This window comes from Myripristis murdjan, chromosome 17 (assembly GCF_902150065.1).
Source record: "Myripristis murdjan chromosome 17, fMyrMur1.1, whole genome shotgun sequence".
NCBI lineage: Eukaryota > Metazoa > Chordata > Actinopteri > Holocentriformes > Holocentridae > Myripristis > Myripristis murdjan.
In genome coordinates this window covers 28304743-28322107 of record NC_043996.1, presented here as the reverse complement: position 1 = coordinate 28322107, position 17365 = coordinate 28304743, and the positions used below count along the sequence as shown (strand labels likewise).

At 40.9% G+C, this 17365-nt stretch overlaps 1 protein-coding gene across 1 annotated transcript in view; it reads right to left on the bottom strand.

Annotated features, from left to right (window-relative positions):
* The window catches only part of LOC115375783 (double-stranded RNA-specific editase B2-like), a 60682-nt gene extending 56723 nt beyond the window's left edge, over positions 1 to 3959 (bottom strand). Inside the window, exon 1 of the mRNA XM_030075323.1 lies at positions 3701 to 3959. Coding sequence (XP_029931183.1) covers positions 3701 to 3932 — 232 coding nt within the window. The 5' untranslated portion in view covers positions 3933 to 3959. The remainder of the gene's footprint in view (positions 1 to 3700) is intronic.
* Positions 3960 to 17365: the final 13406 nt, after the last annotated feature.

The following is a 17365-nucleotide window of genomic DNA, read 5'->3' as shown; positions in this document are numbered from 1 at the left end:
TTCCTAGACGCAGTAGCGCTACAACAGAAAAGTACAGAAATATTACAGGCGGCAGTATGAATGTGTGAAAAAAAAGAGCTCTCTTTACAGCCGTGGTGTCGTTCACACACTGCCTGAAACACCGAGAAAAAGTTTTGTTTGTCTTAGCTGATAAAAGAAACAGAAATGGAAATGGTTTCCGGCTTGTTTCCAGCTACACCGGAAAACCCAAACAATTGGCTGTCACCGCCAGAGGCTAAATTGTCAAATGATGGCCGATGGGCTCTGAGATTGTGGGTGTAGTGCCTTGCTCAAGGTCACCATTCCAGTCATGAGGCAGGGGTTGTATGTGCACATGAAACTGCCTCAGCCTGACAGTAAATTTTATCACTTGTTTTAGAAAAATATGACTTTAAAGCGCTTTAATTTGCTCATTTTTTACAGTGCAAACAGGAGTCCACTGCCTACACTCCACACTGTGCCTGACAATGGGACTCGTTGCATCATTTTCTTGTGCAGCTCTCTGTATAATACATAATTGCACAAGTGCTTCATGGAAGTGTAATAACAGAATCCAGGCCTCCATCTTCTGCTGCCTTCACTTGTTGGAGTGACGTTTACAGTGACACACAGACTTCTAAAGATGCACTGCATCGCGGAGCAAGATCCAAACACTTGAATGATTATCAGATGAAGAGGGTGCCTGCAATCACACAACAAGGTGTATTTTATTGTATTGTTTATTATTCCCTGCAATTGTGCTGAGCTCTTCAAACTCTATTGCATTTGAAGGGTACTTTTCTGAACCGCGACATGTGCCATTTGAGAAAAAGGTGCCACCTTTTGCTGTTGTAAAGCTCATCATAGGATGCCTGCAAAAAAACAAACAAAAAAAAAAAAAGGCCAAGTGCAAGCTTTTGCTCCTGGAAAAGTGAGATTTGATGGGAACAGCATGATCATAAAAAACGAATAATAATTTTCAGGAAAGTCACTTTTCAAAATGGACGTGCTGGGCTTTGGAGCGCCTTCGTTTTCACCCCAGCGACAATGGACAAAAAAGGGCAATGGGTCATTAATGAAAGTGGAATAGGCTTAGGGTACTTTGAATAAGCATTGGATTTAGTACAAAAGCCATCATGGAGTAATCTGCAGCATTTGCTAGGGATTAGCATGTGGAGAACAATGCCAGTTTAATCCTAAAAGGCTGACCTGTTGCCCGGAGGTCTGTAATTATGATTACCAGTGCTGGCATAATGATGGGTGTATATATGGGTATGAGATACAGACCGCATGAGCGAATAGTCTACTGTATGCATTTGAGTTTTGCTCCATGACGAACAGTCCACCGAATGAAAATCAAACACCAGTTCACACCAAGAAACATCTCTGGTCCTACATTTTCAGCACTCGGTGTTATGTGAAATATTTCTGAACCAAAATAATCTCAGATCACACTGGCCCAGCTTTTCTCGCCAGTGGGTGCGAAGGCCAGGAGATTTGAAAATCAAACAAAGGTGGGGTTTATCGCTCATCTCAGGAGCGTTGGAGATGCCCACTCAGATTCACTTTCAGCTTTTCAATTGCTCTGAATGAGATTAGGAGAGCTGACCGCAGATCTCATATCACAGCAAAGTAAGAACCAAAGAGTGCGCTGAATGCAGAATCATTTTCTGTAGCCCTCATGACTTAGAGAAAGTCCTCAGGTACCCGCACTTTACACAGACCGGAGTTTTACTTCTTCTAATGTTTCTCGCAGGCAGAGCTGCTCTGGAAACACTGGAAACATTAGAAGTTTCAAAGCTTTCAATTAGAAAATCACTGGCTTTGTATTTTTACCATTAAACTAGACTGGCTTGCATAGAGGTGAGCGGGGTTACCGTTGTTCTGCCACTAGATGGCATTAGAGGAACTGCATCGTCTTCGGACTCAAGAGGATTTGGCCACTCGGTTTAGTGAGAAAAACTGTTGTTTTTTTTAGCCCCGCCCACTGTGTTTTAACTCAACCAATGAGATTACTTCTGCCTCCAGAGCAGCTCCGCTTCCAAAAAATATTTGCAAAACTAAAACTGACGTCTGCACGCTTTCTCAGCTAATCTCACTCCTGTCATGTGTTTTGATTTTCTATTAATAACGCCCACAACACGAATACTACAAACCCCAACATGCACTGCAACGTCCTGCGCCATCAGCATCACAAAACACCTGCGTGGCCCCGCCCCCTCCTCCTCCTGACGAGCTCGTTAGCAGCCCGGATGATCCGTTATTAGCAAGTTAAATTTCAAAAGGACAAGTTTTAAACAGGTGTTTTCAAGACAGGTGGGAGGTCAGTGAGGCCAATGCTATACGCATAAACCAGTAATGAAAGAATATAACCTCATTATGAGACCGTCATTATTATGTAATTATGTTTATGTTGTCTTTTAGTTTTGTTTTTACATTTGTTTTCTGCACGCACAGGTCAACGTGACTATATTTTGATGTTTTGACTTTTGAAACACTTTGACATAATTGACCAAATGACTCATGTGGTTCAACTTGAGATATTTAGTTTGATTTCTTGTTGGATTTGTGCGCCAGTGATGTGCATGTGTGAGTAAATTCAGAGCGATTTCTCCTCAGGAAAATATCCGCTTATTTTTGATTCCAAGTGATGAAACTGTTTGTCATTCAAAAGCAATGGCTCAGTGGACTTGGTTCGTGTTATTTTCCACTCTAAACAGTTTTAGGTTTTAGATATCCTTGTTTTGTTTTATGGGAAGATTTTTGGATCGATGCTTTATGTAGAATTCAAACTTGTGTATCAATCATTACTTTTATATGGGACATATTTTGATTAAAAGAACGACCACTTAGGGTCAAAATATATGCCCTTTTTGGCCCTTGAATTGGTTATAATTTTGTCTCTGTGGTGATTGAGTTTGACACTGCTGCTCTCGGGCTGCAGTCACAGTTACTCCATATAGACTTCTGTCCGGGTGCATTAGCTCTGAACCATGACTTTCTGGTAATTGTGATCTAGAGCTTCAATCTTATTATACTTTCCTTATTGTGAGCCACTCTGCGCAACAGCATCAGCTGAGTGCCTAAAATGCAAATGTAAAGTTCATCGCGTGTGAGTGAATATTTTCACCGGCCATCTGTTCATTTGATGTTCAGCTGATTTTAATTTGTTCCACAGCGTCTGTGGTTTCACATGGACGAACGCAAAAAGGTTGGGATCTTGCTTCCGGACTAAAAACTGAACACTTGGAATATTTTTTTTCCCCCTGGTTGAGTTCGAGCCTTTTCTCAGAGAGGAATCAAATGCAACACACTCTCAAACACACACACACACACACACACACACACTGCTAACAAAGAAATAACCCATATGAACTTGAGAACAAAAAAAATGTAAAAAAATCTACAAAAAGTCTTATAGTGATAACCATAGCAGATATTAAAAATACCATCAAACACAATAAGGTCACTGTAAAATCATTATTGAAAAGTGACCATAAGTTCCTGCAGGAGAAATACAGGAATATTATAGTGACACCACAGCAGATATTAAAATATACATTCAGGTTAATGTAAACGCACCTGAGTCCTTGTTGGAATATCACAGCAGAACTGATTTTACATTAGAAATACACACACACACACACACACACACACACACACAGAGCATTCTTCACGCATTCCCCATGTCAAGCTGAACAAACAGGGCTGGATCACTGACCTTTGCTTTTACACCTTCTCCTCCTCTTCCTCTTGAACTTGCCTTTCATTTCGCAGTCTGAACTCCCCGTGTTTCCTTTGCAGTTTCCATGCGCCGGTGCCATTGAGGACTTGACTTTTTTCTTTTTTTTTTTTTTTTTCTCCACTAGTTTGTCCTCTGCTGCTGCTGCTGCTGCTGCTGCCGCTGCTGCTTTCGCTTGTCTGAAATGAAGCTCAGCGGGCAAATTCAGCATGCAGCTCTGCAGTGCAAAGCCGGTGTGACTGACTTCTCCCCCCTGCTGCTGAGTTTGGGAGGCAGGCTGTTATATAGCGTGACATCATGAAGAGAGGAAGAGCTTCACCGGCTGTGATTCAGCACACTCTGTCTGTCTCACTTTAATTCAAATTCAATGACTTTAATGTCATTGACTGTTTATCAGCGACAACGTTGGCCGGAGTGTTTTGCAAAATGTAAAATTTTCCAAACGCAAAAGCAACAGGTTCAGACATTCAGACCATCCTGATGTGCTAAATTGTTTATTTTTTGTTTGGAAATAAGTGCTATGTAATAGTATAAAATCATCAACAATAAAGCAGGAAAGTGGATTTGTTATGCTGGTTAGCCAATGGTTTTGAGATGAAGCATCCAACAAGAATATATGCTGGGATTAAGACATCATCTAACGTAATCTGAGACTACTACCAACAGAACTGGACGATGGTTATGTTTGTGCCTCATCTGTTTGTTGTTGGTTGTTTGTTTCTTAGCATGATATCTCAAAAACTTGCAGATGGATTTGCATGAAACTTAGTGGAACAGTTAGTCGTGGATCAAAGAAGACATGAATAATTTTTCACACCAGCAGGTGTGAAAAAGTGGGGCGTGGCAGTGGGTGTGGCTTCACATAAAAACCCGTGTAACTTCCTAACAGGTTCATAAAACGTCATGAAACGTTGTGGAAAGGTTGGTCATAGGGGAAAGGAGGAACTGCTTCACTTTGTCACACTGATGGGCCAAAGGACTGGATTAACTGGATTAATGTATGTGATGCGAGGTTAATCTGGACTGCAAGGATCGCTCAGACATATCAGAGAGAGTGGAGGCTCCACATCCAGATATCTGATATCAAGCCGGTGATTCGACCCTCTACACATCCTGAACGTAATGACTTAACTCCTGTCAGAGCTTCTCCCATCGCCTTAACATCAGGGGATGTTATTAAGGGTCACCATGGTTACAAGATGAATGATCTCACTTGTTAGCAAACGCTGTAGTTCTGCTCGCACTTTGGAGAACAGACTCTGGATTGTTTTTGTGCTGGCATAGCAACAAAAAAGATAGTTAAGATGAAACTAATTATTTGAGTAAGATCAGAGGAAGAATATTTACTGTAAGGATGCATGACAGTATATGAATCAGGAGTCGATGGGGGGGTGGGGGGCACTGAGCTCTAGAGAGGGTTTGAAAGTGAGTTTCAGGTGAATGAACATGGTGACATGACTGGAGCCCATGTGTGATGTACACATTCTCCTGCTCTAAATCTATCAGAATAACCTGTTTGATTTAAAGATGTTATATACAGTTGCACATAATCGTCAATATTTATGATAATGGAAAAGAGTTACAAATCACTGAAAAGCCATTAACAATATATAGACATTATTGGTGTCTTCTCAATGCAGTTCAGTTCAATTAAGTTCACTGAAGTTCAAATTCGATTCAGTTAAGTTCAACTCAGTTCAGTTCATTTCACTGGTGGTTCAATGGTGGAGACGACCAGATTATACACCTCCTGTCTGGCGCAGGAAGGCCAATGAAACACTTCAAAAAAAAGGATACCACTATTTTTCGCAAAGACTGGAGGGGAAGGGGTGAGTCCAAAAGGCTCAAGTCTGACAGTTCTTGAATCCCAGTACCGGGCGTCGGGTTCTGTCACTTGGTCTCATGGTTTCACACCAACCCTGAACCTCCGTAGGAGCACGTTGTTCCTGAGGTTTAGGTTATTTTTTTTTTTCTCTGCTGTCTAAACTGTTCATATTTCTATTTTTTATATGTTCCTTGTTTATAGTGTATATATTGCTTGCTGCTATTTATCATCTGTTTATACTGTAAATTTGCACATTGCCCACATCTATGCACATTGTATACATCGATGCACACTGTTTTTTTTTTTTTGTTTTTTTATCATCTATGTATCAGCTATTTATCATCTGTTTATACTGTAAATTTGCACATTGCCCACATCTATGCACATTGTATACATCGATGCACACTGTTTTTTTGGTTTTTTGCACATTGTTTTTTGCACATTGGGTACTTAGATCTTTAGATCTCAAGTGTCATCTTTTATTCTTTATTTTTGATTTACTTAATCTTGTACTCTGTGGATACTGCTGAAAACTGTGAATTTCCTTCGGGATGAATAAAGTATCTATCTATCTATCTATCTATCTATCTATCTATCTATCTATCTATCTATCTTCAGTTTAATTAGTTCAATTAGTTAAGTTCAGTGAAATTCAATTAAGCTCAATTAAGCTCAGTTCAATTCATTTCGTTTCAATTCAGTTCAGTTCAAATGGGCTTTACTGGCATGAACCACAAATAAACTTGGTGCCAAAGCACAGCTACACTACAAATAGAAGTTAAAAGATCGTAACGACATAAATTAAACAGAAGAATCTAACGACACCTAAACAGATCTAAAACAGGTTTATTCAACAACAAATGAGTGTTCACTGCCTCTGCCTTTGAATCATGACATGTAAAGGTAATGGGTTTTCTCTCAGTTTAGGTTCAGTCACATGTAATCTGGGCTCTCTGTTCAGGGTCAAATATGTTTCTAATTGTTTATTTCTCCATTGCAGTATTTTTCGTATTCTGTTTTCATTTGGTAAGAATTTCATTTGGTGGTTTGTCTGTGTTTTGGTGTGTTCGCTCCTCCAACTCTTTTTCTTGTTTATTTTCTGGCAGTGATGGGCTTCATAATGACTGGGGATGGCTGCTGTTTTTTTTTTTTTTAATGCAAATTTGATAGCTCTTTTTTTTTGTTGTTGTTGTATTGTTACGCTGATTCAGTTCCCATGTCAGCAGCAAAAAAGACATTTTGTTTTCTGCTATTTTTGCTCTCTCTGAACACTTCACTCGAACGGAAATCTGAAAATCTGCAGCTCTGAAATGAAAGTTTGCTCAGTTCCGTTCCTTTTTTTCCACCAGTCAAAGCTTGTTTTTTAGTCCCAAGTTTAACACAAGGTTAAAATTTGCATGCAAGCTACGGCCTTTTTCCGGATGGCGGGGTGGCCTCGTGTTCGGAGAGGCCGTGCATCCTGTGGGTCCACCTGTAAAAGTGCAAAATGATGATTACAGTCAAATCTGTGAGTCAAACTGAAGCACGACACTACAAACATCCAGTGACGTGCACCTGCTTTTGCTTCTTAACCCCAGAAAATAAAACATGTTTAGTGGCTCAAACATCAGCAGATCTACATGTATGCATGACATCACGCCGAGTATTATTGCCCTCCAATTCAAACAACACCCAGATATCAGTTCGCATCTTGGAAAATAAATGTTTTAATCTTTCAGATCCCGCTAATGCCCTTTAAAAACACCTTTGAATAGACGACCTGAAACTATCCCTCTGATCTAATTTAGACTTATTCACACGCAGCTGTTTTGCATCATAATACCTGATTTGCATAATCTTCGCCATCACCCACTTCACCTTTACTTTCAATTAACATCAGGCATTTAAATCCCTGCCAGTCACCGCTCTCCAGATGATAATCTTGAATGCGTTACATCCCGGTTAAGATTTGAATCACCACCTCTGTTTGGCTCCAAAACAACACTTTTTTTTTTTTTGTCGTTATCGTCGCTTTGTCGTCACTTCACCTCTCCCTGCTCGTTGGTGTGTTTTGGTCCCCTACGAATTTCAGGTTTCCGGTGGCTGCCTCCCTCTTCAGAGGATTAGCGAGATGCTGCTCCTCTTTGTTTATCTTTGGCTCCAGGTATGTGTCAAGCCTCAGGGACCCCCCCCCCCCAACACACACACATTTCTCGGATTGTACTTCACCTCGCCGCCTCCCGAGCTTCCTGTATTACTACCCAGAGTTCCCTGTCACGTCCCGGTGCTTCTCCCTGCGCCGCGGCCGTTCCTCCGAGTGAACCTGGGCGATGACAGAGCGATGAGCCGGAGGCAATCATAACTCTTCCCCACCGATTTGACTCCCCTTCAGAGGATTATTCTAATCTGCTGCTGGAGAAGTGTCAGGGATTTGACTTGAAAACGGGTGCATGAACCCGCAGGACCCTCCGGTGCAAAGTGGCTAAAATACAAAGCGACAGAAACATTAAAGGGGCAATAAGTACAAATGTAAACGAGACACGGAAACCAAAAAAGCGACCGATGAAGCAGTTTTCACTTTTGCACGGTGATACATCAACTTTTTCACATTTTCGCTCTAATTAGCTCGCTTACTCGTCTCTGTTGTGAAAAGCAACAGGCTACCCCGAGGGCGAGATCAGAGCTGAGGAATATTGATGAATTCGGCTGCTCTATCTTAATTTTAGTGCAAATTCAAGGCCTTTTAATTCATTTTCCAAAAACCTTCAAGTCGTATTTCATTTTTTTCCCCCCGTAATTTTTGTCCCAAATACAAGCGAGATGCTGAAAACACAACATGTGCCGCCTCTCTCACGACTGCCGGCTCACCAGAGGGACCAGGTTCAGCATCGAGCGGAAGAAAGACGAATTTACCGCAGTAAATTATGCATGTTGAGCTTCCCACACACACACACACACACACACGCTACAGAGCAGGGGCCGAAACATGCAGACATGCACAGGTAATTTCCAGAACAGACATGAGATGGTAACAGGAGATGATGCCTGAATGTAATCTGTTGAATTTCACCCTGCCGTCGCCACATATCCAAACTCGTAAGGTCAGGTGAAATCGATGTGGGGCCGTAACCGTCATGCAGAAGCAGCAGAGAGGCTATTAGCGCGTCTCCAGAGGAGCAGATAGGCTGTACTGTATGTGCGCCCGTGGCTGAGATCCCACAGGGCAGCGGGAATGAAGCGCACTTGGAATGAGCTCAGCATCGCAGCAAATAGGACACAACAGTTTCTGTGTGCACTCCTGAGGCAACACATTATACATCAGATCCCCCCCCCCCCCCCCCCCCCCCCCCCCCCCTCCCTCGCTGGAAGAAGAGGAGAGCGGCTCGCTGTGTAAAGAGCTGCCGCCGCCCGCAGGCTCGCCCGCCCGCTCGCCCGCCCGCTCGCTCGCCGCCGCTCCGTGCAGAGCCGCAGACGTGAAGGTGTGCAAATTCAACACCTTCCCATGTTGGCAGCACGGGCGTCCATCTTTCTCTCTTTTCCTTCTCTTCTGTCTTTCTTCTTTCTTGTCTGCTTTATTTGACTTTTCTGTTTAACGCTTTTCCCATTTTTTAAAATATTTTCTAAAATTTTCTTGTTTTATGCCTTTTTGTAAATTGTTTTTTTTTTTTACTTGAAAAGTTAGATATGTGATGAATATTTATTTTATGATGTAAAAGTTTGTTTTTATTAAAGAAATCCATCCTTCCTTTCTTCTTTCACTTCTTTCTGTCTTCCTTATTTCCATCCTTTCTTCCTTCCCTTCTTCCTTCCTTCCTTCCTTCCTGATGAGTCCTTGATTCCTCCCTTCCTTCTCTCTTTCCCTCCATCCTTCCTTCCTTCTTTCTCCCCTCCTTCTTTCCTTCCTTCCTTCCTTCCCCCTCCTTCCTTACTTCATTCCCCCTTTCTTCTTTCCTCTCTCCTTCCTTCCTTCCTTCACTCATCCTTCCTTCTTTCCTCCCTTTCTCCCTCCTTCCTTCCTTCTTTCCATCCTTCCTTTTCTCTCTCATTCTCTCCTTCCTTCCTCTCTCTTTCCCTCCTTCCCTCCTTCCTCTCTTGCTTCCTTCCTTCCTTCCAGTCACTATCCCCCAGTCCATCTTCACCTTCATTTAGCTGCCGCTGAGAAACTGACATTGTAATCTCTTCTATTTCTCACGCTGTGTGTGTGTGTGTGTGTGTGTGTGTGTGTGTGTGTGCGCGCGTGTGGAGCGTGGAGGGTGTGTGTGTGTGTGTGTGTGTGTGTGTGTGCGTTTGTTTGATTGTTTTTCAGAGCCGCAGCGTGTCAGTCAGCCACCCTGGTCATGCTTGAGTGAAACGGAGAGGAGTTTCATTACGCTGTGAAATAACGATCACACTGTGATTAGCTTGATTAGATTTCATGAATATTTGAAAGGCGAACCAAATTGCTGATTAAATATTTACCGGTGGTTTCCATCCCGGCAGAGTGGGGGATCATATCACATCTCCAAAATAACTTACTGTACTCCGAGGTGGCAGGCCGTCTCTATCTCACAAACACACTCCACTACCATCCAACTATATTGTAATCAGTTACATCGACGTGTGTTATGTTAGGATGTTTATGTCTGCTGCTGTGCCACCGCAGTCTGGGCCAATACTCGTCTCTGATTGGCCGGTGGGCGTGCACTAACCCTGTTTCATGCACGGCTCTAAAACTTCACTGACCCCAAATCTTTTTGCATACATTGCTTTTTGCACGCTGGGTTGTACTTAGATCTTATTCTTTATTTTTTATTTTTTATTTATTTAATCTGGAATCTGTGGATACTGCTGAAAAACTGCGGGATGAATAAAGTATCTATTTATCTATCTATCTAATCTGAGAGGTCGGATCCCGTCTGACTTAACAACTCGTCCTGTCGACTCGGGAGTGTTCACGCAAACCTTCCACATCGCCGCTAAACACACATCCACAGGCTACTAGTACATGCTCAAGCTAATGCTAAGTGTTGTGTGTATCAATCAGCTGAAAACATGAACTTATCCTTTACTGATCCCTCTGGGGAAGTTCGTCTTCTGCATTTAACCAACCCTAAGTGTTAGGACAAACTCTGACAGCTCTGAGCCAAGGAGACTGACAGGAGAATTAATGAAACTATACAACATACCTGCTTTGTTTGTTTGTTTGTTTGTTTGTTTTGTTGTTTTGATGGCGGGGGGAAGCCGGAGTACCTGGAGGTGTGTTGAAGAGTAAAGATGCTCATGTTGCGTAAAAGTTGCAAATCCCGATTGTTTCATTTAGTCTTCAGTGTTCAAATCTTTTCTCTTCCAACAAAGATAAAAAAAAAAAAAGATCTGCCGGTGGGATGAGATGAACCGGTTAGTTTCCAGCGCTAATCAACTTGTTTCCAGAGTTTTCTAGAATCTAATGTCATTTTGTGGATCCTGCCGGGCTAATCCGCCTTATTCTGCCTTGAACAAATGCCTGAAACTGCAGTGGAGACAAGAGGGATTATCTTTTTTTGTCTTGTTTTAAGAAAAGCAAGATTTTAAGACATGAGACATGAGAACATGAGACTTAGTAACTCATAAGAATGAAGTTTTTTTTTTTTTTTTGCAGTGCACGATGCCTGGATTAATGTAGCACATAAAGTCTCTGCCTCCTCTGTGTTTTTTTCCTCTGTTCTTGTCATTTTATGTTGTTTCTAGCCAAGGTTTATGTTTGTCGGGTTTGTAACTCACTGCTCCAAGACAAGTTGGCCTTCAAGAGACAATAAAGGCAACTGAACTGAATAATTTAAGCAAAAGTAAATAGTAACTCATTTAAAATGTACACAAACTGTCCTCAGAGTTAAAGACACAGAAAACAGTAACTGACTTAAAGGACCAAACCGGTGATTCTGCATGTTTACCCTGAAATCCATGAAAATTTACAAAGTTCATGTTTTTTTCAAATCTTTTCCCAAAGCGAGCGGTGGTATTTCAGCACTACCACATCAATTTTCGTCTCTTTCCTCCAGCCGCTGGTTTCCATTTATTCCACTACGATATGAAAATGAACTTTCAGAGACTTCAGACTTTCTTCACACCAGTATCACATCACAGGAATCAAGTCCTCCACATGAGTTTTCCTAAAAGCAGCAGCACTGTTGTGTTATCAGGACTTTTTGACTCCCTCCGCCATGGAAAATAGTCCCCGGGGAAACGTTTTGCTTTCACAGCCAGTTATCAGTTCTGTGGTTTATGAACATTATCAAGCGGCTGTTTCGACCAAAAATACAAATTTTAAGATTGAGGGATTTTGATTATGTGGTGTGAATTTTGTAGCACCACCACATGATTTGTAAAACGGTTTGCTGACATGTAAAATGTGGGTAAACTGTAGCAGATGGGCCAAATATTCAAAATGACCAGTCTGGGATTTAAAGAAAATTTTGCATGTTGGCAGCCTCAAATGGCTTCGAGCAGAAAACGTTTGGACTTTGAATTAAATTTCAAGTTGTCATTTCACGTGTGGAGACATTTTCCTCTCCGCCCCCCCCATCCGTCATCAGGATTTCACCCTGGAAAAAAAAAGGATGAAGTTATAGTTTGAGTTAGTGGAGCAGCCACAGTTAAAAACCAACACGATATTCCTGTAATAATCATGAAGTGAAGAAACAATCATGATGAAATCGACTCCAGGGGATGCCACAAGCCCAGTTAAAAATGGACGTTTTCTTATTTAGTAATATGCTGGAGTACTATTTTCATTTTCCACCAAGATTTGAGAGTTTGTAAAAGTCAATATTTGTAATAAAATGAAGTTTTAGGGTGAGCATCGCGCTCGCTGGAACTGAAAGAGCTGCGGGTTTAACTCGACCTGCAATAACGTCAAAAGAACAATGTTTTCCCAGCCAACCCTGCTGTATGAAGCTGAGATATCAACAGTTTGAAAAAAAAAAAAATCCATATGAAACATGTGAGTTGATTGATGGATATTGACTCAGGAGATAAAAGTTTTGTTTGTTTATTTAGTTTTTTTTTTTTTTTTTTTTTGTTAAAGGGCCGTGTGAGGTGTTGGAACGGGTCCCTTCAGGTCTGAGGTGAGATAGCAAGTTTGTTATCAGCTGAATCTAAATGTGAAGATTTAGCAGCGCTGAACCTGAGTGACTTTCTCTTTTTTTTTTTTTTTTTTTTTTTTTTTTTTTGGCTCAGCGCTACAGCCGATCCTTAAATTAATTTGTTCCCTATCACAACCTTGCAGACATTTTGATAAGATATCTTCCAATGAGCAACTGGTGCGTAGAATGAGGCAGATAAAATTGATCTTAATTACGTGAGAAAGCTGAAAGTCGCTCGACTCTAAATGCCACTCGGCGGGAGGAACGTCTACATCATTGATGACTGAATCCTGCAGCCATCGACTCTTTGGTGAATTATAAATTCACACAAGTCTAAACAAGCAGATGGCATTTGTTCCTGCCTGCGCGGGAGACGTTGTCGATGCGGGGGGAAATCATATTGACAGAAGCTAGAGGACGCCTATGTATAATTCGTTTTATATTAAATTTCATTCCAACTTCAGGCGTGCCCGCCTCACCGGCCAGACGCACAGCCTGGGACTCGATTCACACTCAAGTCTGAATAAATTTGTAATGTAAACGTAAATTTGAACTCTCAAACAAACGTGCATACTACCTTACCGATCTTTAATACATCTTTAGTTGGTACATTTAGCTTATTTTAGTGTTTTTGCCCAAATGACTTGAGGTGTGAAGAACATAAAATACATCTCATTTCAGTTTCATTCAACTCAGTTCAGGTCACTTCAGGTCAGTTCACATCGGAGCTGCATTGCACAAAACCTGCACCTCATCTCATGCAGTCTCATCTTCGGTGCTCAAATCTTGTTTTTCTTCAAACATGGCAGAAAATCTGCCACTGGGATGAGATAATCCCACTTGTTTCCAACGCAGTTTCAGGCTTTTGTCACAGAACAAACGCCTGAAACTGCGTTGGAAAACAGAACAGCAGAATTCATCAGATCGGCCCACTGGGATCGAGAAAGTGACATTTAGTTCAAGATAATTTGACAAATTAGATCAGTGGAATCATCTCATCCCACTGGCAGATGTTTTTGTTTGAGCAAAAAAACATTTTAAGATGAGATTTGAAGATGAAACTAAAAGAAACAATGAGAATTTACGACTTCTGCAAAATTTCTCCCATTTTGAGCACACAGCGTCATCACCACAGAGGATTTTGACCAGCAGGCATTTTGTCAGTAATAATTCTTGTTACAGATCCATAGACAGTTTCTTCACTAGATTTAATACACATTTAATCAGACAGGGCCTGTGTGTACCCAATAAAGTCAATAAAGTGTTTCTGATTCTGATTCTGTACGGAGGTGGCATGTGTTGGCGTGGGTTTCCTCCACGTGCTCCGGTTTCCTCAACCATCAAAAACACGCTAATCAACTCATTTCCAGAATTTTCTTTAATCATTTTCTTCATCCTTGTGGAGCTGATCTGCCTTATTCTGCCTTGTCTTAACAGATTTACACTTGCTCCCAGAAAAAATCCTGCAACAAGTGAAGTGATGTCCGGTGCTGCTATTACCAGCCGGTGGTCATGACAGTCCTAGAGTGCCACCTGCTGGTTGCTGCTGCAGTTACACAGTTCAACAGTTCAGCGTCCGGACACTGAGGGTATTGTAGTGAGCACAAAAGACACACTTGAGATGCTATGCAATATCAAACAATATTGTAAAATGGACTAATGATGCTAATTAAAACAATCAAAAAAGGCTATATTTGCTTATACATTATCAGGCCTATCAACACAATGTTTCATTTGTTGCTATGTAACCACTCAACTGCGATTAACACACCAACATCACAGTCACAGTGAGCGCTGTTGCACCTCTCATACAAACCAATATTCTTACTTTTCTGTTTTGTCATATTCTCAATTTTCTCTCATGTTTATACATCATTATGATGTATTTCATATGAAGCACATTGATTTGTCTCTGTAAACATCACTCTGAGTGAATAAAGTCTGTATAAGTCTGTCTAAGTAAGGATCTATTTTGATGTTTTGTGTTTATCTTTTCATTTAACATCAAAACAACAAGCTGACAGAGCCTTTTCCCCCACACAATTTAAATATAATATAATATAATATAATATAATATCCAGACTGTAAATATCTCCTGTAACTTCCCTTTGACTTGCACCAGATGAAACTGTATTCAGCTGCTCCTTGTCCTCCACTTGCAGTAACTGAAGCCACCACTAGAGGTCCCTCTCTGCATATTTATTACCAAGGGAAATCAGTTGTTATTGAGAGGACGAGGTTTTATTCAGCTTGATTTATAACACTGAGAAAAAGTATCGACTCTCAGCTGCTTCAGTCTGTACATATTGGAAAACTTGTATCAAATCAAAACCTGTTGTGTGGAAACTCACACACACACACGTGCGCACACACACACACACACACACACACACACACACACACACACACACACACACACACACACACTTGCACACACACAGATCTCTATATTTAGCCTTTCTGCATCACTGCTCACTTTTGACTGAATGGACATGGATAAAAGTCTCTCTCTCTCTCTCTCTCTCTCTCTCTCTCTCTCTCTCTCACACACACACACACACACACACACTCTCTCTCTCTCTCTCCCACACACACTCTCTCTCTGTGCTCTCTCTCTCTCTCTCTCACACACACACACACACTCTCTCTCATTCTCTACATTATACAGTTATATACGCTGTACTATACACATTAAAAGTAACAATATAAAAAGTATATAGTATGTACCATGTGCTGTACTGTACTTGTGAGGACTTTCCATTGACTTCCACTAACATTAGATTCTCACTGAATTTCCTCCTCAGCAGCTTCAAAGTTGGAAAAAAAAAATGAAGAAAAAAATTCCCCCCCATATCATTCGACAATGTGAAATATTCAAAGCTGAGGTGAACCGCGACGTGCAGCCTGGACAGATTTAAGAACTCTTCTCTGTCTGTTTCCATATTTTAAACAAGAATCATTGTGGGTGACTTTAACATGCTGTATGTTTTACTCTGTGACATTACAGCCCTTTTTTAAATTTAAATTTTAATTATTATCAACCTATTATACTTAAGCACTGTTATCTAGTTTGCTTTTGTTTAGTTCATATGATTTTAATGGCTTGTTTGGTTGGTTTCAATGTGGTTGTTTGGTTTTAAACATTTTGAAGCGCGTGGTTATTTGAAGCTCATATATTTTTTATTTTATTTATCAATATCAGGGTGAAAGATGTGTTATTTTCAGCGTGTATGTCTACCTGCAACACCGAGCCAAAGCGGACAATAAAAGTAATAATGTTAATGTTAATGGTAATGGTAATGTTAATAACGTTTATAATGACGAACCCACCGATAGGACCGGCAGGGTTGAAGAGGTTTTAATAATAAAACTCAAGTGTTGATCCTAAACTAACTTTAAACTTAATTTTAACTAACTTTAACCTAAAACTAGGGAAACGTCCTGCAGCTCTGGAGTTTTAATCATTTTTGCAGCCTTGTGAGGACATTTGCTCCTCACATGCAAACACACACACCATTGTCTCACCACCTCTGTCTCCTCTGGATAACACACTGTGGTTCCTGTACTTGTGAACAGCGACGACCTCCTTGTCCTCCACATGAACCTCACAATCTAATCACCAGCTGCCTGCACACTTAGGCAACCGGCTCCGATTCTCTCCCAAATAAACCTTTTTGTCATGAATAAAAAGTCTTGGGCAATGCAAAACTTGCCGTCCTGTTGCAGAGCGAGACAGACCACACTGTATCTGAGGAGATTATGCTTGCCCAGATAATGCTTGCAGGCTGAAAAGGGTCGCTCAAGGTCATGAAGTTTTCAGCTGTAAAAGCTCTGATTTGTCTTGTGCTGCCTGCGAGACTCTGCGTCTTCACCTGCAATAACACACACTTATTGTACAGTGTGAAATGACACCATCAAAACTTACAGAAACACATTAAATACAAAACATCCAGTTCATTAATAAGTATAGAAAGTTTACTCTTCATTAAATATTATAGGAATATTATTGTCTTATGCATATTTTGGCTGTGGGAAATAAAAATGCCAAGTTTTTTTTTATTATATCACAGATACGTCACAGGTGCACATAGAAATATTATAGTGAATTATGTGCTTTACGCAGTTTGTTCTTATCTATATCTTATTCTCTGCTGCAACAATAATCCAATTTCATCCACTAATCTAATCTACTAGTACTATGGCACATTGTGTGAGCTCTTCGTGCTGTTTCAACACCAGCAGGCTCCCTCTCAGTATTTGTATTAAACTGAAACTCATGAATTTAAATCATATTTGTGTTAGTTCCTGGTTAAATAAATGTAGACCCGCCCACCTCCGGCCACGATTGGTTGGGATGTTGTTACAGTGCGTGAACTTGACGCCTATTGGAGGAGTCAGCTGTCAATCAGGAGGATGTCTGCCTCATTGGCTCGCTTTGACAAAGTCAAGTTCGTGTGGACAAAGAGGGGAGAGAGTGAAAGATGTCTCACTCTCGAGCTATATTCAGGTCGGACAAACTGTGAACGCATGAAGAAATGTGTTCCAGGTGTGGCTGTTGAAACATTTAGGGTTTTAATTGGATCAAATTGCTCTCAAAAATTAATAAACTATGTATTCTACTAATTTCAAAAGTAAAAGGCGGGGAACAGGGATTGAAACGCTTGTGAGGCCAGTCATCGCTAACATTTTTTTTTTGTTGTTGGAGGCTTTAACTTGTTAGTGTCACATCAAATTAAAGGA